We start from the raw sequence: 20,936 nt of genomic DNA on the forward strand, positions 1-20,936 counted from the left end.
ACTCCAACAAAGCTAATAAACTAAAACCAACACACACGCACACACACACACACACACACACACACACACGCGCGCGCGCGCACACACAAACACAGGTATTCAACACAAATGGTTTTTACATATTTCTGGCATGTGGTGAGCACAGACTGTATATAACAAGGTGGTGAGTTTGCTGTGTCAGCAGGTGAAGCTGAAACCAAAGACCGGAAGAAAATTAGTGCGCCTTCGAAATAAAATCTGTGACCCTTACAAATTGCAAAGACGTCAATATAAATTTATGTGAAACATGATGATAACGTGCACTACCTTTTGATTTTATTCTTTTTAAATAAAAGATCGAATACTTCTTGATTTTTATTATTTCATTCTTAAATTTAAATTGAATTTAATGCATTTTTGTATATTTTATTTATTGTATAACAAGTTTTTTTTTTATGTGAAGCACACTGAGTCTGTGTGTGCTATTTAAATAAAGTTTCCTACATGAAAATCTATCTATCTATGCATCTTTAACATTCAAATTGCATTTCCTACACATCTCATTAAAAGGAAAGGTACAATCATCTTTCTGAAAATCCTCTTTCGCAAAGTAGATGGATGTCTTTCCCTCACAAAAGGTTTTCAATCTGTTTCCAAGTTCTGTTTGTAGCAATTTGAGTGGCTGTTGATATTGTATACTGTTTACAATAATACAATAATAGACTAATTTGCAAAAAGATCTCTAATTAGAAACGTGTATATGAGCTGATAAATTTAAGACTGTCATAAAGAATATGGTGATTGAGGCATGTCGTTGTTTTTCTTGTGAGGCTATTGTGTTTTCAAAGTTGTGCTTTTTGTTAGCATTTTATGTTTTATTGTGACATTTGTGTTGCATTTTCATATGCTGTGTTCATGTACGGCTGCTACCTTGGCCAGGTCTCTCTTGTAAATATATATTTGATCTCAATGGGACTTCCTGGTAAAATAAAAATAAATAAATAATAAAAATAAAATTCTAAAAAAAAACTATGCTTTTATTTTCGTTCAACTCAACCGGATGTTGTATTCTCGTTCTCGCTAGCTTGACAGCCGGTGACCGGAGTCAGTGAGTCAGGAAACAAGCCGAACCGTGCCGCGCCGGGGTTAGACAGAGAGCTCGACCCGGTGTCTCCACACACACAGAGCCGTAGCCTTTATCTGAGGATGGAAGGACAAGCGAAGGGGACATTCACTGTCGGATAAATCACCGAGACGGAGAAAACGCACAGAATTCAGGCGGGAATCATCTGAAACCGCCCGTTAGGAGTGAGACGGACCTGCCTGGGTGTTACGGTGATTCTGGGCAGGTAAACGTTAGCAGGTAGCCCGGCTAGCTAGTCACGCAGCAGGGAGCTAGCCCACAGGTAGCTAGCAGCAAGCGTTTTAACTAACTAATTAACGAGTTAGGGTGGATGAACTGTTGCCAGACCCCAAAACGACATCTTAGCACGGGTGATTTTTACCTTTCTAATTACCAGCTGCCTTTGTAAACGACTCTAAACTCCCCTTTGTTATTGTCTTTTTTTTTTTTTTTAAGGAGAAACTAGTGGTTGCTAGAGCTGAAGGGTTGATTGACAGCTTGTCACAACCGGTTTTCCAGATGTGGACTCGGCACGTTTTGGATTAGCTTGCCCGGAGCCGCAGGACTGGCTGCGGACCAGGAATGGCCTGGCTGCAACAAACTCTTGAGTGGACTCGACTCTAAACTGCTTCAACAAGCGATGGACTGACACGTTAAGCTAGTCAGTTTAGGGAAAGGTCATTCAGCCGTAAATTTAAAAAAAAAGACAGGCTGTCAGCTGGGTCACAAACACACACGAGGGAGTGTTTTTACAGGGAAGTGGAAGAAGATGCACAGGACGGAAAACAAGAACAAGAGGAAACTCTGTAACATGGAGCAGCTTCAGAGGGAAGAGAAGGATGCGGTGAGTACTGAAGTCATGCAGGCAGTGTGTCACTATGAGGTGATAAAGTTGTGCAAGTTGGTGTCCTTGATCCGCAATGAGCCTGCAAGGCCACGCACTGGGCAGTATTTATGACCTGTGTTTAAATGTTTTGCTCCATTTATATTATAACAAGTCATGTGTTCATTAGGAGTCCAGGAGTATTTCTAGTAAGGGTGGCTTTCTAATATTAAATAACATTAGAATTGCTCATATAAGGTTTATTAGAAGGCAAGGCAGAAATGTATAGCACATTTCAGCAACAAGGCAATTCAAAGGTCTTTACATAAAACATAAAAGAAACAGGCAAATAAACAAAGAGTTAAATAGAAACTAGGTGAAACAATTTGTTCACCCGTAATTGTAATGGGTTAGGGTTTTAATCAAGCTTTTAACCTTCTGTTGTTTGCTTATTATGTCACCAGGCAGACCTCCCACGGTATTTCCTCTTATTCAGGATCGTCACCGTGAATCCAGATTGTTTGCGCAGCTACAATCTTGGTAAAAGCGAACAAAAACAGCAGCCGAGAAAGCTTCAGAACTCAGAACAGCCTGAAAACACCCAGTCACACGTCAGTATAATAACTTTACAGGCTGCTGATTTATGGTAATGGAAAAGCGTTATAAACTGGGCGCTTTGTGTGCACACATTTTATTCAACAATTAAAGGAATAAAATAAAAACCTGCTGAGACAAACAGCATGTGTGTGAGTCACCTTTTAGGGAAATATCAAAAAGCGATTGCTTAGTTTCTACTTTCATGACTGCAGCTGAGATGATGATCACATTCAGTGTGTTTATATATGCAGCCTACCTGGATGCTGTCCGTCTTTCTGAAAGACACCAGTCAGTAAAACATGTCTGGGTGTTTCTGGGGATTCTCCTTTCTCTGTTCCTGCAGCTCTGCATGGATTTTTTTCTTGCGATTGACCAAATTAATGTTTGTTTTTTTTACTCCGTGGTTGTGGACGCTCAATGCTGGATACTGTGGCCAGGTGTATGAATGGTATGTGTGTGTGTGGTGGGTTGCTTAGGGAAACAAATGCAATGCAGGGCACTGGGTGGAAGGTCTAAAGTGTACTAAGACACCCTATCGCTGAAACGATGATGCGTTTATGTGATATAGCAGTTATTTTAGGAAGGGGGGGAGCCTGCATTGGTATCTGTCCTCCTCCTGTGAAAATGGATAAACATTTTAATATTGTTAAAATTAAAAGTTTTGAGAGATGCAGGTATCTCAGTATCTCAACACTTTTGCCATCAATCCGCCCGCCCGTTCTTTTTTGTGTCAGGCAACATCAGCCTTGTCTTAAATATCGCTTCTTAACAGAATTCTATGTTAGCTCTCCTAACAAGATGTTCAGGTCGACGTGCGCACTGCTGATGCATCGTGCTTCTAATTGAATCCAGCTAGTTGATTCAGTATCGGGCCGAAATCTGATATCGGATCGGTGCATCCCTAAAAAAAAAAAAATCATACACCTGCATCACTCTGCTTCCTGTTTATCTACACAACATTCGCTATGACCCTCTTTGAAAACAACCTGTAGCTGCGTGCAGGACTGAAAGGAATCAGTATCAATGGCTGCTTGTTTGAAACGCTATTCGGGCATCTCACACGTGTTTTAATTGTAAAAATTTAGATTTTATTTGTCTTAGTTTGCAATAAACATGGACACGGTTCTTAAAATAATGAAAGCTACTTCCAAAGATGTAGTCATAGCTGCAGCTCATAGATTCACATTTCTGCATGAAGTCATGTTCCTCTTGGTTCTCCAGACGCTCGATATGACTGACTCTTGTCATGCAATATTACCGCACCACCCCTGCCTTTAGGGACATCATGCGAGTTACGAGATGAAATGTAGTCCGACTGTTTAGATTTGCACCAGACTGTCACGTTTTATAACCATTTCTTGTTACTAAGATCAAATTAACGGGACGGTTTAGACGTTTAACGACGAGGTCTGAGTCGGGGGAGGGAGGTGTTGACTTAGAGGCTTTATGGCATCGTGGGAAGTCGGACAGATGTTTTTGAGCTGCTGCTGTTTTTATAGTTTTTTTTGGGTGAAACCATATAAACCAGACAGGGAGTTTTCATCCTGTACGACTTATTTTCTTTTGCTTACGCTCTGGAATGCTGGGTAATAATTCATGTCCCTGTTGTGGTGCTGTAATGCTTCCCAGGGCCGCCAGCTTGGATTTATCTGTTAATCTGTGAAAAAAATATGGCTGTTATTTTCAAAATCAGTTAATCTATTGATTATGTTTTCCATCAAACAGCCCGTGGAGACGTCCTTGAATGTTTTGCTTTGTCCAAACAATGATACAAAGCCAATCCTCACAGTTTAGAAGCTGGAACCAGAGAATAATCTGTATTTTTTGCGGATGCCTTAAACAGTTAATCAGCTGTAAATTATTGATAAATCTTATGCCTGTTGAGTAATTGTTTTTGAACCAAACCGGATATTGTTGGATAATGTTGCAGGTATTGTAGACCAGTCATCAGCATCCCTTCTGCATGTTTGCAGAAAAACATCAAGTCTATTCCTTGTAAACAGAACCTGCTGCCAACTTGACTTTAATTGCAGATACGTTTTTACCATATCCTGACCTGAAGGCAGTACGAAGCGTCCAACACATGTAATGCACACACACAGATCCTCCATGTAGGAGCGCTGGCTTGTGTATAGACACAAACAGCAACTGTGATCACAGCCCGTCCTCTGGCAGCTCTTCAGGTTCTCTTACAGACCGTCAGAGCCGACACGGACTGCAGCTTTTAGCTGGTTACAGTTACAGCATGGGGGAAATTAATGATGTCATTGTCATTTCCTAACGTGAGAGTGTGTGTTTGTGTTTGTGTTTTCTCCCTGGCAACATTTTAAAACACACACACACACACACACACACACACACACACACACACACACACACACACACCAACATCCTCTGCAATCAAAGAACCCGTCCGCTCTTTCTGTCCAGGGACCCTTAGTTTCCTGACAGTTGAAGAAACATTACATGTAAGCTGCTCACACTAGTCTAATTGAAATAACGGGTACAGGACAAGTGTGCATCATTTCAGTCAGCCTGATTAACGGTTCCCAAATGTCTGGAAAGTGTGATAAAGTAAAGACGAGACTGTCTCTCTCCCTCCCTCCCTCTCTCAAGGCCAAATTCCCCATTTGTGCTCTCGACAGATGTATTAAAAACATAAATGCGTAAATGTTAAAACTGTTTGTTTTGTTTTTTTGGACATAATCCATCTTGGCATCAACAAATTTATTTTAAAATGTTTTGGCCTTGTCATATTTATAAAAATGACAAAGATTAATACATTTAAAAATGTATTTTTATTTATTTATTTGGCCTTGCTAAAGTAGTTTTAAAAATGTGGTGTTTTTGTTTGTTGAATACTTGAAAATTGAAAATTTAAAAAAATTTCAATTTCTAAATAATACTTAAATTTTTTAATAAATGTGCAGTTTTTAACCTTGACAGATTTATTAGTGCCAATTTTTTAGCTGCTTCTGTCTTAAAGGTTTGGTCACAGTATCTTCGTTTGGTTTCACGCATCCTGCTTTTCTTGAAGAGAAATCACCTTTAGAATTAGGACTGCAACTAACGATTATTGAAACGAATAATCGACTATTCGGATAATGAATTGTAAAATTACAAAATACCTCTAATTTAGCTTTCAGCTTTTAAATTAAACTTAAAGTCAAAGCAGTCCTACACACAAACAGTCAGACAATGTTCCTGCAGTGGACCGACTAGCATTTACTGCAGCTGCGTCTTATTCCTTAAAGTTTGCTGTATTGAATTCAGATTAAACTCAACACATTAAAAATGCAGCGCAGTCTCTTCTTAATTTAGTCAGAAGCTTCTTCTTTCTTCTTTCTGTCTTTCTTCTTTTTCTCCCCGCTAAAAGTGTTTGGGCAGCAAAAACTCACCAAAATTGGTAGGTGGGTTGCAAATTCCTCTCAGGCAAAAAAAAATGGCGCTCTGTGACGGTTTTGCAATTATCTTGAAAGGGGCTTCATTTTAATCTCTGCATTCATCTGCATCTTTGCTCCAAAGGTCTACTTTTTATCACTTTTCTTATAAAAAAACAATTTTTGTGAACTCGTTAAACACCGTTTGTCATTTTATTTCACATTTTATTTGTTGGGAAAAAAAGGAGGCTGTACAGTCTGAATCGTTTCAAAACCATGTCAGAAACCAGTGATGTGGAAATTGGATTCATTTTAAGATATTCCACTATTTTCATTATTCTAATGTGCTTCATCAGGATGATTGAATAAAATATAGATTTATTGACATGTTTTTATATTTATTTTGGATAAATTGGTATATTAATCGAGTAATGGGCAACTTTTTTTTTTAGAATACACAAAATTAGTCGTTAGATTAATCTAAAAAATGATTGTTAGATTAATCGAGCCAGCCTCATTAAAGTTACATGATCTCAAAGTCTGTTTTCTACGACGGTAGCCTTGGCTCTTTGCTCTTTCCTGTTCATTAGGTACCTTTTTAAGTTAACCATTAAACCTGCTACCCTCCCCTGCAATGATATGGGAGATTGATTTTCCTCCCATGGTTTAACCAGCTATGAGCGATCAGAGTGCAGCTGAGGAGCCGTTGAGCCAGAACGACCTCTGGGACTCCCGGCTGATAGTCGTCCCAGTGCAGCACAGGCCGAGGCGCTGATTGATGGAGCCCAAATGGCTAATGTGTGCCATTTTAAGGGGCCTAGAAGGGCGCTAATGGGGAGGCACAGATGCAAGAGGGTGAATGACATTAATTATAATGCTCTCATTAACCAGAATTATAATCTAGAAGTCTCCCATACCTACATCAGTGCATATAAATAGCATTTTTTAGTGCGCAGCATCTGATTATCTTGTGGCAATCTGGGTAACGCGATGGGGGCAGGAGAAATGAAACCACACGAAAGGGACACGACAAAGCATTAAAATTCATTAAAGCTTTACTCATGTGTGTTCTCACTTTTCTAACCTTTTTTAGTTTGTAAGGTCAGGAAGTGGCCTCTTCTGTCTTAACCGCAGCTTTTCACGTGTAGCTTCAAATTAAGCTTTGGTCTGTTAAATCCCGACAAAAGCAAGAACAGAAGCCTGGTTTTTTTGCTTCCTAAACAACTTCCTTAATGAAGGAAATCCATCACTCTGGGCCTGCTTAGTGGCGCATTATGCCTCTCTATTTCAAGTCTCCCTTCCCCATAGTCATTGCAACTGAGTGATGTGCTGATTTCACACTGAGCTGAATGTCACATTACTCTGCCGTTCACAGATTCCTTTTTTACACCAAGATATAGCGAGCATGTGCAGGTATCCTAATTCCCTCTTCCCGTCGAGAAGGAGCTCTCTCACCTCGCCGTTCTGTGTTACATCTTGCACGATACGAAGAACAAAATCGCTGCTGCATGTTGATCTTGTAGACTGTAAAACAAAAACAAAAATGTTCCTTGCTAGCATTGTGCCAGAAAATCTAATATTCTAATATTATTTTTTTTTTGTCCCATTATGAAAGGGGCTTTACAGAACCTTTATTAAATGTTCCTTGCCTTTCTCGTTCTCTACCGCCTCTCCCTGGTCCTCTCCATTCTCTTTTTCCCAGACAGAGATGCAGTTTAGTTGTGTTCTGAGTTAAATAAACAGCCCACCAACTAAATGTTTGTTTAAGATTAAATTCAGCCGGCGCTAATGATTCTCACAAATGCCCTGTAATAAACATTTAACTCTGGTAAACACTAAATCGAGTTAATGAGCAGAGCAGCACACCTGGGCTCCTTAATGCTTTGCCTAATGTGTGCTGAGACCAAATAATGGACTCAAATGTAGCATCGATAATAGTTTGTTGTTATTGCTGCTTCTAACCTTCCCCTGAAAATAGACACATACTCCCATGTTGGAGAAACGATGAGCTGCATTCACACAAAACAAGTCAGTAGTTCAATCTTTGTCTGTTAGAAGTTGTGTTTGTTTTTTCCAAGGAGTGTTTCCCCAGTAAAATCCATTATGATGGAACTTTGCGAGTTTGTCTAATTTCTCATCCTAGTCCATATTTTCTGCCTCATCACCGTATAAACAAACGGCGTCAGATGAAGGTGACATGAACAGGAAAGAGTCTTTTCCTCAAATACAGGGCAAGATTTCTTCATAGAAGAACACATTTCTCTTGATTGATCAAACCGTGACACAATTAGTTGTATGTAGAGTTTGAAGGTTGAGATTAAACTGATAAATATGAAACTGTCCAGGACTCATTACGTTTTATAACCTGGCGGCTCGAGGTTAATGTTGAGTGTCTGTGTTTGGCAGTTGTCTGTTCTCTGTTGAAAAGTTGAACATTAGAAGCAATTGTTTGTTTTGTTGTGTCCCCTGAGGCTTGTTTGCTTGTGTATTACTGAGATCAGTCATTCTGCTTGTGTGTATTCACCTCACTGTGTGTATTGGGTTATCTTAGTTTCCCTGGGTGGCTGATTAACTATGTGTTAGCTCACTGTGTGGACCTGTAAATGCAACGTGTAGGACAGACTGAGGGAAACTGGAATGTTACAAGAAGAAACCTGCAAGGTTAACTCTGTCTGCTGCTGTTTGAGAGAAAAGCTGTAGCTTTCAAAAACTGGTCAAGATGGCAGAAAAACAAGCCGAATTCGTACACGTAAGTATTCGTTTTTAAACGTTTTTAGTAATTTTCTTTCTTTGATTTTTGAAAAGCTAGCGAGAACTAAACACTGAACTATCATATCAGCCCGTGACTGTAACCAACCAAGTTTGTTCAGTATGATTTCTGAGGCGTCTGCTAGCCATTTGGCTTTCCAATAGCTAGTTAGCTAATGCTAAGGCAAGACGGCATGCTGACATCACGCATTGCTGTAAGTGCTGCCCTAGAAGGTTCTTCGAAACCAATGTAAACGGAGATGCCTTCACTTGAAAGTGATGCCTTCTGAGGCAGCTGTCTAATTCAGCAGCGAGGCAACTGCCTTGCATTTCGAACACAGCCTCTGCCTATCCCCATGGAAATGGAAGATATGGCTGCAACCAGTCAATCCATACCAATTCAACGCCACACCACACACACGACCTTCAACGAAAACTCACACTTTGCACAAGTTTTAATAGCGAAGGTCTTTAGATTGCTCTGCAAAAATTTGAAGTCTATCCAATTAATTCTCTTGGAGGAATTCGTTATAGTACTGAGGATATAAACGGTGAAAAGTTTCTTAAAATTGCCATAAACTTTCAATTAAAAATGGCTGACTTCCTGTTGGGTTTAGGGAATCGCTCCAAGAGGCTTTTTTGCACGTTGATACATCTGCCTCCAAATTTTCGTGCAGCTAGGTAAATTGTTCCACGGGGGCTGCTCTGTAGGGGGCGCTAGTGAGCCATTTGACCACTCCCATTTGCGAAACCCGTTTGACAGGTACATGTTTGCCACTTCTGACATGTGTGCAAAGTGTTTGTGAGTTTTTTGAGCACCTTTTAGGCTGTCAAAAATCTGAATTATTTGGACAAAGAAAACTAATCATTTCTTGCATATCAGTAGGGTCCTCGCTCTGGCCCTTTTTTTTTGTATCTAAATGTACCGGAGATCTGTGTGGCGGGTAGGTTGTATGATGTTGAATGTGCACTCCAGTGTTGGAGTTAAGGAAAAGGAAGATGAAAGTCATACCATACAATATTAGATCATGTTGCTTGACAACGCTGTGGGGTAACTCAACATCACCGTGGTGCTCGAGGTGTTGTGACTACAGCATGTTGTTAAATATAACAGCTGTAAGTTATGTCCAAAGAGCATTGCTAGAGAGCAACAGGCTTAAAAAGTCAAAATCACCTAAGGGTACAGCAATATGACTATAAATAAAAAGCATTTAATACTGTGAAAATATTTCAGATTGCTTAAGTGTTAGATTTTATTATTTTAAATATAAAATAAATGTCGTCTCTAGGGCAGCAACAGAAAAGTTTACAGCAGCAAAGTCACTTCACTACACACACAATAATATCTTACTAGAAACAAATCCTAAATGTCGGTAAAGTAAATCATATATCTGACATCAAAATACTGGGGCTGGCCCAAATTTTAATTTTTTGAGCTTCGAATCTTTGATAGTAATTAACAGCGAATAACAATAATCGAATGCCTACCCAACGATCGAATATTCGGGTCCAGCCCTACAAAATACTGCGTGAAGTTTTGAAAGAATAAAAACCTGTCCTTCCTCCTCCTTCTCCTCTTCTACTGGTGTGATTCACTGCCTTCTGGTACCGCTGGTAGAGTGACTGGTTTGTCTCAGCCTGCAGGTTAAGTTTACGAGAATGTGCCACATTTTAAGATTCAGGCAAACTAAGCTGAACAGTTAGACCACAGACAGACAGCTTTCCTTTTAGCTTGTTTGTAACAATTTGCCATTAGCCGAGCTAGCTCTAGAGACTGCGAACAGAGCAGATTAAAACATTGCGTTCTGTATATTTTCTCGAAGTACTGGTGTTTTACTAAATGTAACGAGCGTAGCTGTCCTCAACTCGAGTTATCTTGGAGTTACCTTCACTTCACCGTCTCTACACAGAGAGAAGAGAGGAGAGGCTGCAGTGTGATAACAGATAACTCCAAAATGTTATAAAGTACCGGTGATGTCGGAGCTTATCAATACTGCTGTGTTTAATAAAACCGAGTTTCAGCACTCATCCCTACTAACCGCCCACTGACCCTGCACAGGATAAGCAGCATAAACTAGATACAATCATGGATGTTGTAGCTGAATCAGAATAATCCAGTGGGGGCACATTGCTGTTAATGGAAACAGGAAATAGGCCAACAGATTTTGAAAACATGATTCCTCTTTGACCAATATATGTGACTGATTTAATTCATGGCTGAAAAAGAACCCATTTCAACCCCATTTAGATTATAAAGTGACATTAAAAAAACTTTTTTTTAAAAAGCCTCTCAAAGAGGTTAAACGTGGAAAGAAACACATTTATGAAATCCCCTGTCAGCCAGTTTCACTGCGACACTGTCAGCAAAATGAGGTCGACCAATCAGCAGCCAGAGTCCAAACCGCTCAGTGTTTGGCAGGTGTTTGGTGCTCGCCTGACTTCCTCCACTGAGTGCTTTTAAGTGCTGGTCTGAGGCCAGATCCTCCTGGTTGTGATCGTAGAGGAGGCGTCTCTCGATCTCTGCCCCCCCTTTTCATGCCACAATCTCTCTGTTTACACGTGAACCTGTGTCAATACACATTTCAAGAGCTGTTTGAGTGGGTGTGACAGTTTTTACAGCATGTTGATGTAGCGTGCTGCAGTGTAAATCACAAGACGGGCGTGAGCCGTCGTGTGTGACTGTGGTGATCTCTGTGGCTGTCCCTTCCCATCCTGATTGGGGGTTATTAACCTCTGGGCTGTGGCCAGAAAAGGAGCTTCCAACAAAACATCCTGCTTCCCCCAGCTCAGCAGCTAACTATAGCCGCCCAAACTCACCACAAGAACATGGACGCATAGCCACCTAAATCTCTTTACAATAGACTGCCTACTTTCAGTAGCTTTTTATCTGTATACCTTTACAGATAAACGTTTTTGTGTGACTTTATTAACTGGTATTTTTTTATCATGCATTTAAAGGTTCAAGTGTTTGTTCTGCAAGTCATTAATTCATGTTTCAAAGTGCATACTTTCATGATCATACACACCAGAGTCATTATTAGCCTGCTGTGGTGTTACTGATTGAAATGTATGTCAGTGTGTCAAGAAACACGCTGCAAATATCAGAGAGGATGTGGTTCATAAAGCCAGTAGCTGTTGCCTAACCTGTGACATGAGTTGTCAAATGTGGGCACTAGGGCTGAACAATTAATCGTTTTTAAATCGAAATTGCGATTTGAAAGAACGCGATTAGCGATTAAAATGTAACTTCATTATACAGCGCATCTTACCCGTGCAGTTACAAATTCATTCTGTTGTCATCATTGTGTGACAGACCTGCTTGCCGTGCGTCTCCTGTTACGCTCGTACTCACCAGTCAGAGTGGGCACAGAGCGTGTACATTTTACAACAACAAACAGAACTAGAGGATAATAGGTGGGACTAGGAATAGGTGGTATAATGGCGTCCGGCGAACAGACACAGGCGGGGGCTGTGCTGCGGTTTTGTCTGACTGAAGTGTTTCAGCAGCGGAGCATTTAATTTGTGGTTTTGTGTACTTCTACTACGGATAACGGCTCTCTGTGAACCGGTTTGGTTTTGCTTTCTGCAAGCTACATATCCCGCATGGAACATTTCAGAATAAGAGCGTTTTTCCTGCCCGATTTGGCCGACTTGATCAGATTTTGTTGATTTGTTCAGTTGTCCTTGATGTCTGTGCTTCTACTATGTTTAAGTAGCTACGTGGTTAAATTGTTTTTTTTTTTTTTGTGTGTGTTTTAACTGTTTATTGTTGATATACGATTGGGAGTCTGAACAGGGTGTTTTATCTTGAAAATCTGTGTCTGACTTTCTGCCTGTTCATCTGCTCTGTGCTGTCTATTAAAAATAGGCCGGCAGTGAAGATTGAAAATCTTGCTGTAAAAAAAACTTGCTTAACACATGTTGGTATTATTACTGGTGTTGGTATTTTTACAGCAGAATATTTCTGTAACAAGTCTGAGTATTTCATCCACCCTTAAATACGTTTTTCAGCGTTTTTCCATCTTGACATCATTACAAAACAAATATGCGCCAATCATTGCCCATAGCTGCAGTATAGACATCAGAAAATTTTAATTATATTGTTAAGTCCTTGTTGCACAAGGTCTCTGCATAGAGGAAGACAGACACGACACTTGACATCACTCAGAAGGTAATGAAAGCTCACATTTGCTTTCAACATAAACCTCTCCACTGCAAACACTCCATATGGCCTTGTGTTTTATTTATGTTTTTTCACCAGCGGCAATCAGGGCCTGCAGATGTGACAGAGCTGAAATGTGCGATTATGCCACATAGTCACACACATGGCAGTGACACGCCCAGGATTAAAGCATTCAACTTCAGATATCAGTTTAATCCTCAGGGAATTAAACATGCGAGCAGTGAAGAGTAAGCCAGCGAGTTACAATACAACCTTTCAGAGAGGTTTTTATGCGATTCAGACATGCCGCTTGTTAAGGCCTGTTTCTGCATGTTACAGTGCTCCATGGATGGCAGATATAGCTGCAGAAATGACTCTGCACATTTTTCTTAAAGCTCTCCATCCACACTGAACCACCTAGATGTGAAAAAGGCTAAATTTCTTTCCACAAACACCTTTGTGGTTAGCTATATTGACATTTAATATGAGTGATCACAAAGCAGGTTCCCACCTAGTGTAGATGGGGGCTCAGATTGAAGAGAAAAATATGCACTTTGAAATAGTGTTGGGCAGATTGATATGTGATCTAGTACCTCATCTGTAAATGTAACCGGCCTAGTGTGTCACCGGTAGTGACCGGCGCTTCACATCATGTATATCGTGGCGTAACTTGCAGCACACACCTGATGACAGGCAGAAGAGATGTGCCAATCTGTGATGTGATGAATGTGATAAAATTGCTTGCATTGATGCTGGAAAGAAAGACAGCGGCGTGTCTTCGTATTTTGATACTCTGGCAAGTATCAAGGCGCTGCAAGTATACAGACTAACGTAAAAAACTATAGGAGTTGGTGTCTTGTTGCATATTAAGTGCTGCGTGTGTGTGTTGCCCTTTACTACTCCTGCTTGTGCTGCAGCGAGGCAGGCAGATTGTAAACATTTATGACCGCCAAGGCATCAAACAACTGGCTGCCCTGCAGAGTACATATTACATTTTATTGATTTACTGTGATGATCTCATAAAAGGTGTGTTCAGATCAAAGAGGCCGCCCGCTGAGAAGCTTTCGTACGGTCCATTGTTGTGATGCCTCAATGAGAGCGATCACTGAGAGTCTGTTTCAGAGACTCACTGACTCTGTTGCTGTTCAGGAAGATTAGTCAGAGCTGAAAAACTTCCTGCCACACACAGCCACATGCACATGAGTCCTCGCGCACACATGCAACAATGGGCTCATACTCTGACGCACACCCACATGCAGGACAGCAGCACACAGTCTTGAGCCGTTTTTCCTCTAAAAGTACCCGGGACTTTTCAGTCCTCAGATCTCTTTTCAAGGAACTAAAAGGTTCCTTCAGCCCACTGTTGTGTGAGTTTCCACCGTGGTCTCAAAGACCTGTGAAAATTAGGCAAATTAACCAGCTGACGTAGGCTGTAGGCCGTCCAAAGCGATGCACAGGCATCATTATTTGTAACCACTATCCATGAGCAACATTTATAAATAAACATCAGATTTGATTGGAATATAATGAAAAACTACAGACTGTGCTTGACTAGTAAAACAGCTTTTTTCATGTGGGAGTATAATAAGTATAATATATATTATATATAATAATAATAATAATAATAAAGACGCACCATAAAGTTTGTTACACATTTAATATCAAAACTGGATAAAGCCATGAAGTTCTTAAAATAATTCCAGCACAGAGAAAGCAACAGAAAAATGAAACTGCGACAGTTTGGAAGGTTATTAAAACATTTCCAGCCGACAAGAGCTGCAGATCAGCTGGCAGATCTCGTGTCTGTGTCCACCTGAGCGTCGGAGAAACGTGATTTTTAACGAGCTTTATTAGCTGCTGTAATCAGCTGTTCCTCTTGTTTTGGAGAGGAGGAGACTTCAGCTCTGTGTAAAAACTGACTGATGAAAACTTAAACAACAACTCTGGATCCAGTTACTCCATCAGCTGTTCGCTGTAAACACACCGCTGCACGCTGGCTGCTGTTTCCGAGCAATAAATTTAACGCTGATGTATGATCTCAGGCGGAATTCGGCGAGACTTGTGTGGCCATCTGACTGTTGATTGTGATTTATTTGTGTGCAAACAGCGGTGGAAAAGAGAGGAGCAGTCGTAGAAAAACAGCCGATTTAAAGCCAGTAGCTTCTACTAGCCCATTCAGAAATTCACTGCAAAGGTGTGTTCATATCAAAGAGGCCGCCCGCTGAGAAGCTTTCGTACAGTTCATTTTTGTGATGCCTCAATGAGAGCGATCACTGAGAGTCTGTTTCAGAGACTCACTGACTCTGTTGCTGTTCAGGAAGATTAGTCAGAGCTGAAAAACTTCCTGCCACACACAGCCACATGCACATGAGTCCTCGCGCACACACGCAACAATGGGCTCATACTCTGACGCACACCCACATGCAGGACAGCAGCACACAGTCTTGAGCCGTTTTTCCTCTAAAAGTACCCGGGACTTTTCAGTCCTCAGATCTCTTTTCAAGGAACTAAAAGGTTCCTTCAGCCCGCTGTTGTGTGAGTTTCCACCGTGGTCTCAAAGACCTGTGAAAAGTAGGCAAATTAACCAGCTGACGTAGGCTGTAGGCCGTCCAAAGCGATGCACAGGCATCATTATTTGTAACCACTATCCATGAGCAACATTTATAAATAAACATCAGATTTGATTGGAATATAATGAAAAACTACAGACTGTGCTTGACTAGTAAAACAGCTTTTTTCATGTGGGAGTATAATGAAGAGACACATGATAAAGTTTGTTACACATTTAATATCAAAACTGGATAAAGCCATGAAGTTCTTAAAATAATTCCAGCACAGAGAAAGCAACAGAAAAATGAAACTGCGACAGTTTGGAAGGTTATTAAAACATTTCCAGCCGACAAGAGCTGCAGATCAGCTGGCAGAACTCGTGTCTGTGTCCACCTGAGCGTCGAAGAAACGTGATTTTTAACGAGCTTTATTAGCTGCTGTAATCAGCTGTTCCTCTTGTTTTGGAGAGGAGGAGACCGACTTCAGCTCTGTGTAAAAACTGACTGATGAAAACTTAAACAACAACTCTGGATCCAGTTACTCCATCAGCTGTTCGCTGTAAACACACCGCTGCACGCTGGCTGCTGTTTCCGAGCAATAAATTTAACGCTGATGTATGATCTCAGGCGGAATTCGGCGAGACTTGTGTGGCCATCTGACTGTTGATTGTGATTTATTTGTGTGCAAACAGCGGTGGAAAAGAGAGGAGCAGTCGTAGAAAAAAGCCGATTTAAAGCCAGTAGCTTCTACTAGCCCAATCAGAAATTCACTGCAAGGCAAGCTCCCCCCCCCCCGATCACGGACTTTTTGGGGGGTAAAGTAAAGACCCTAGAACTAAATTTAGACCCTGGTCCCTTCTGTGGAAACGCAGTGAGTTATTCCAATGGTTAGTAGTTCTGGGGTAAAGTTCATTTGGTCGAAATGCGGCTTTAGAGGTATTTGGATGTTTTGGCAGTGCTGCTGCTGTTCAGGTGGGATTGTACTACACTAATATAATTAAATTATCTTCCCGTGTGTGTGTGTGTGTGTGTGTGCATTTTAAAAAACACACACTCTCACGTTTGGAAATGACAATGACATCATTAATTTGCCCATGCTGTAACTGTAACCAGCTAAAACCTGCAGTCCGCGTCGACTGTGTCTGCAGCTGTATTATATAGTAAAATATAAATATTGGGTCAGACTTTGTACCTGCAGATTCTCCCTATTGAAAGACTCAGTGAAACATAATTAGGACATCCTGTTTTTGTGGAAATGTGTTTATTGGACACATCACATTCAGTGGTAATGTTCAAAGCCAGTGAAGGAAGCAGCGGATCAGTCTGTGTGCGGTGAGAAGTGTGTGAATGTCAGGCTTTTTTACAAAAATTATTAGTTTGTGTTCTTGAAAGAGAGTAAAGTTACTGTCACAACAGAAACTCAAGGTGACTGAAGAAACAGTTGTTGTTATTGCAGCAAGTTAGGGAGGAGCATGCATCAGCCAAGAAGGGCCAAAAACTGCAGTTCCTTGAGTGGCCACTTGAGACTGGCTCCAAAAGCGAGTTACCGTAAAACTTCAATTATTGGCCGAGTCCCAAACAGCCGCCTGCCCCGTTTCCTGGCCTGGTGTGGGAACACATTTTGACAAATAAACGCAGGTCGCCATTAGACGCCTGGTCTGGTTTTTATATAAGTTCTTTGGAGTTCTTTTGAGGGTCCACCAATCAAAAGAATCAAAACAGCTTTTCATAAAAATGAATCCAAGTTGTGAATCCTGTCATGTCCATCGCTCTCTGTCTGCTAACTTCTCCCACTTTTTCCTCTTCCTGCACCGTGATGTTTTCATTATGTTGCTGCCTTCAAAATAAAAGCACATAAGCCGTCTGTTGGAGCTAAATCAAATGAATGACGTCTATTTGGTTTCATTGGATAATTTTTATACAAGTAATATTCTGTTAATAAAAACTGTTCATAGTAGCCTATTTCACTTTTGTGCAAGAGGAATTAAAGGCCTGTCCCAAATATAGGCAGGGTCACTTCAGTCATTTTTAGCAAATAAAAGCCCGGGCTGTCACTCAGAGTTTTATGGTAATCCCCATACATGGATGGACTCCTTATTTTCCCTGTTGTAGGCAAATGAAGTGTTATCTTTGAGAATGCTTAAACATATGTTGAAATATTAACCCTGTTGTTTAACACATCATAGTTTGAGAGCAGAAATTAATTGATTTGACACAAGTAACCTATTTATATGCACAAATTCAGGGTTTGCTGCAGTGTTTTATAGCGGACCACCTCCACTAATGCTAGATAAAACTTCATACACATTTATGAACTAATACGTCGACCTTAAGGGTAGCAAAGGCGCCATTTTATACAGCATGTTCTGCATTTAATGTTTAGACTGTCATCTGCTAGATCATGAGATAGGATCCATCAGGATGTGGGTGGCTTATCACCTCTGCCAAACAATTTCTCTGGAATAATGTTTGTTCCCCTGACTTACCGGGATCTGTACATCTCATGCTGTGTGACTGATTACATTTTTATTCAGCGCAACCACAAAGTCTTTCTCCAGCCCTAAAATAATGGTAACCACACCGTAGTTATACGTAAGTGTGCAGTGAAGCAATATCACACTAAAACATGTTGGCAGTGAACATATTGCAGCAGCAGCATTTCGTGTCTTCCAAAACATAATTACTGATGCAAAATAGTTTCCTTATGAATGTCCCCTCAGGGATCATTGCCATTTTTATTACACCTTAATTTCGGTAGTCTAGGAATTTGTACCAAATGCTAACCTGCCCATAGTGTGTGTGTGTTTTTACACTGCTGGCACTCTTACAGTTCATGCTGATAACCTCCATGTTTGTATTCTTTCTTAGCTCTGCATCATTTTCTTGGCTCGCTTCCTACTAACCTCCTCCACCTCTTCTCTCATTTCTTCTGTCTCTCTTTTTTTCCATCTGTTATGTTCTTAGATATAGCAGAGCAGTTGGGGCTGGCTGATCACCTGCCATCTGCCAATGAGTAATTTTCACAGCAGGCTGTGACTGAATTTGAAATGGTAGACCACATTGTTTTATAAATGTATTTAGGCTTAACTGGATTTCCTATTGCGTTTTAACTAATATGATTTCATGCGTTGACCAGATTGAAGAACAACAAGCGGATTTAAACAATAAGAAGGAGGAGGACACAGGCAGTGGCTGATTTCTGTTTAGCTTTGCTTTGTCCTCGGGGGATTGAGACGGCCGTACTATTAAAATTCACTGTAAAAAGTCTGCGCAGGTGGTAAAGGTGAGAAACTCAGGATTATTTCCTCTTCACCACGTCCTCTTAAAGGATAAAGCTTGTGTTATTCTAGGTATATTTGTTTGTGTTGTAAGGGAAATAACATGAAAAGACCAGAACCAACAATGTGTTAATCTGTCTTTTAATACTTTCTGGGTTATAATAGTTTTTTCTAACAACAATGGAGCTCTATCGAACAGAGGAATAAGAAATATCAAGCTATGATATAGACACACAGTCCTGTTGACAATAAATAAGACTTAGACCTCGTGTGTCACCAGACTTTTAATCTTTCAGAAGCTATATTATGTGAGAATCTGAACTGAAAAGACAAGATTTTGCTGTTAACTTGATAAAGGAGCTTTACACAAGCCAACAGATTAAAATTGCCCCCCAAAAATGGATAACATTAAAGTCATTAATTGAAACTGAAATAAATAAGTAAAACATTATCCGGTAAAATAACATTAAATAAACAAGTCTAAATTAAAGTTAAATCAGGACATTTCCTTAATTCTAGCTCATTATTGCCAGGCTTGTTTTACATAACTTAAAAACCACCACTGCTGACCCTCCTTGATCTGGGAGGTGAGGGGGTGGGAGGACTGGAGGGTTCAGGACCAACATGAAGACCTGCAAAACACACTCCATCCTTCTCTATGTTCGCTGATCTTTGACAGACGGGCCGGGCCAAGAATGAAAACAGAGAGCGCTTGGTTAACCGCGCTAACCCAGCGTCCAAACCACACATTTATACTGGCAGTAAGCGCAGCAGGACCCCTATGGGAATAATGTAGCATGCTAGCTTTGTACTACGTAGCCTGAGAGAGCCTGACTGTGCTTTGGAAAAGTAATGGCTTGCCACGGCCAATAATGAAGATGGATTCCACTCCAGCAGTCTGTTGGATGCAGGAGTGTAGCTTTTGTGAAAGCGCTTGATTGTTGTTCCTCTGGGTAGCGTGAGAGAGACAGTGTCATTAGACCCAAAGCCAGACTGAAGATGATGATTAAAACATGTGGAACTCTTCATCGATCTCATCACACATGCGTCAGCTTTTTTATCAGGTTCAGGTGCATCTCGACGAGTTCAAATACCGTTCGGTTCTGATAGGAGGTGAAGTTTAGCAGGCATGATTTGACTTGGTGATGAATCCAGAGGCTTTATGTTTCCAGATATAATACTGTGTAATCCTCACAGTCCAGGCCAATGAAAACCTGAGTTAACTGGCTGGAAATCGGCTCTGAATGGGCTGCTCGCGCTCGTCCAAGCGTCATTTCATTGAAGACCTTCTCTCCTGCTTCAGTATCGCTCGTCAAGCTGTCCACACATCACAGGAAGGAAGGAATCATATGACCAATCGATCATACAAAATTTACAAATGGTCATTATGGAAAGGCAAGTTTATTTGTGTAGAGCCTTTCAAACACAGAGGCAATTTTAAGTACTTTACATATAGAAAACAAATGCATTACAACAACATCTGAGATTGGAAGTAGCTGAAGTAGTAAAAATGTAGAGAAATGAAATAAAATGAAACAGATTTCAAGTGAAAATAGAGTGCAGTCATAACACATTTTATACAAATAATATAATTGCCAGTTCAGGGCTGGACAATAACGGTGGCCTGATGGCCCGGGGCCAGTAAAAAGTAACGTCGGGACAGCAGGGGGCGAGTCCGCTGTTTGCAAAAAGAAGTCCGGTTTCATTAGAAATAATGGTAAAATGACCTACCTACCTTGTGATTGACAAGTTGCTACCATGGCGACCTGTCAGTCACGATAGAGGCGACTTGTGTTCGCTGCTCTGTGTACATTTTTTTTTATTAAATGGCTGTCAGCAGGAGAGAGCACGTCATGTTTGAGTCTGTTAGTATGTTTTGTTTTAAAAGTAAATTGTTTTGTTAACCTTTTTTATTTTTTACAGGTTAATTTTAACTGTAATTACATTTTAGTTTTAGTTTTTTTTTTTTATATCCAGAATCCATTTAATAAACGATTAAACATGTTAACAGAATAACATAACTTACTTATTTATCAGTGTTATGTAAGTAACACTGATAAATAAGTTCTGGAAGGAGGGACAGTAAAAATTGTGTTGGGGCCAGCAAGTTTTTAAACCCACTGGCCCGATGGGGCCAGTTGCAAAAAAGTTTAGCGTTGAGCCCTGCATCTGATAAGGGATCTTTGCGTCTGCCCAAGCCCTTCTTTCCAGTATTTTTGAGTATGTATTTTTGTCCATTTCTAACATGTTTTGGATAATAAATGTTAGAATTGCTTAAGACTATGCATTTAAAACCC

At 40.5% G+C, this 20,936-nt stretch overlaps 1 protein-coding gene across 9 annotated transcripts in view; it reads left to right on the forward strand.

The window, feature by feature from the left end:
• The first annotated feature begins 1,066 nt into the window (after positions 1-1,066).
• The window catches only part of mast2 (microtubule associated serine/threonine kinase 2), a 205,524-nt gene continuing 185,654 nt past the window's right edge, over positions 1,067-20,936 (forward strand). For 5 of the 9 annotated variants that reach the window (XM_038714996.1, XM_038714997.1, XM_038715004.1 and 2 more), the window contains exon 1: positions 1,067-1,946. In XM_038714996.1, the coding sequence (XP_038570924.1) occupies positions 1,872-1,946 (75 nt within the window). In that variant the 5' untranslated portion in view covers positions 1,067-1,871. Of the gene's footprint in view, positions 1,947-8,446; positions 8,652-20,936 lie in introns of those variants that run through there. The other 4 variants (XM_038714992.1, XM_038714993.1, XM_038714998.1 and 1 more) reach the window with 4 other exon arrangements.

This window comes from Micropterus salmoides, unplaced genomic scaffold (assembly GCF_014851395.1).
Source record: "Micropterus salmoides isolate LMB-PRFRI ecotype aquatic unplaced genomic scaffold, ASM1485139v1 Ms_hic_scaffold_13, whole genome shotgun sequence".
Classification (NCBI taxonomy): domain Eukaryota; kingdom Metazoa; phylum Chordata; class Actinopteri; order Centrarchiformes; family Centrarchidae; genus Micropterus; species Micropterus salmoides.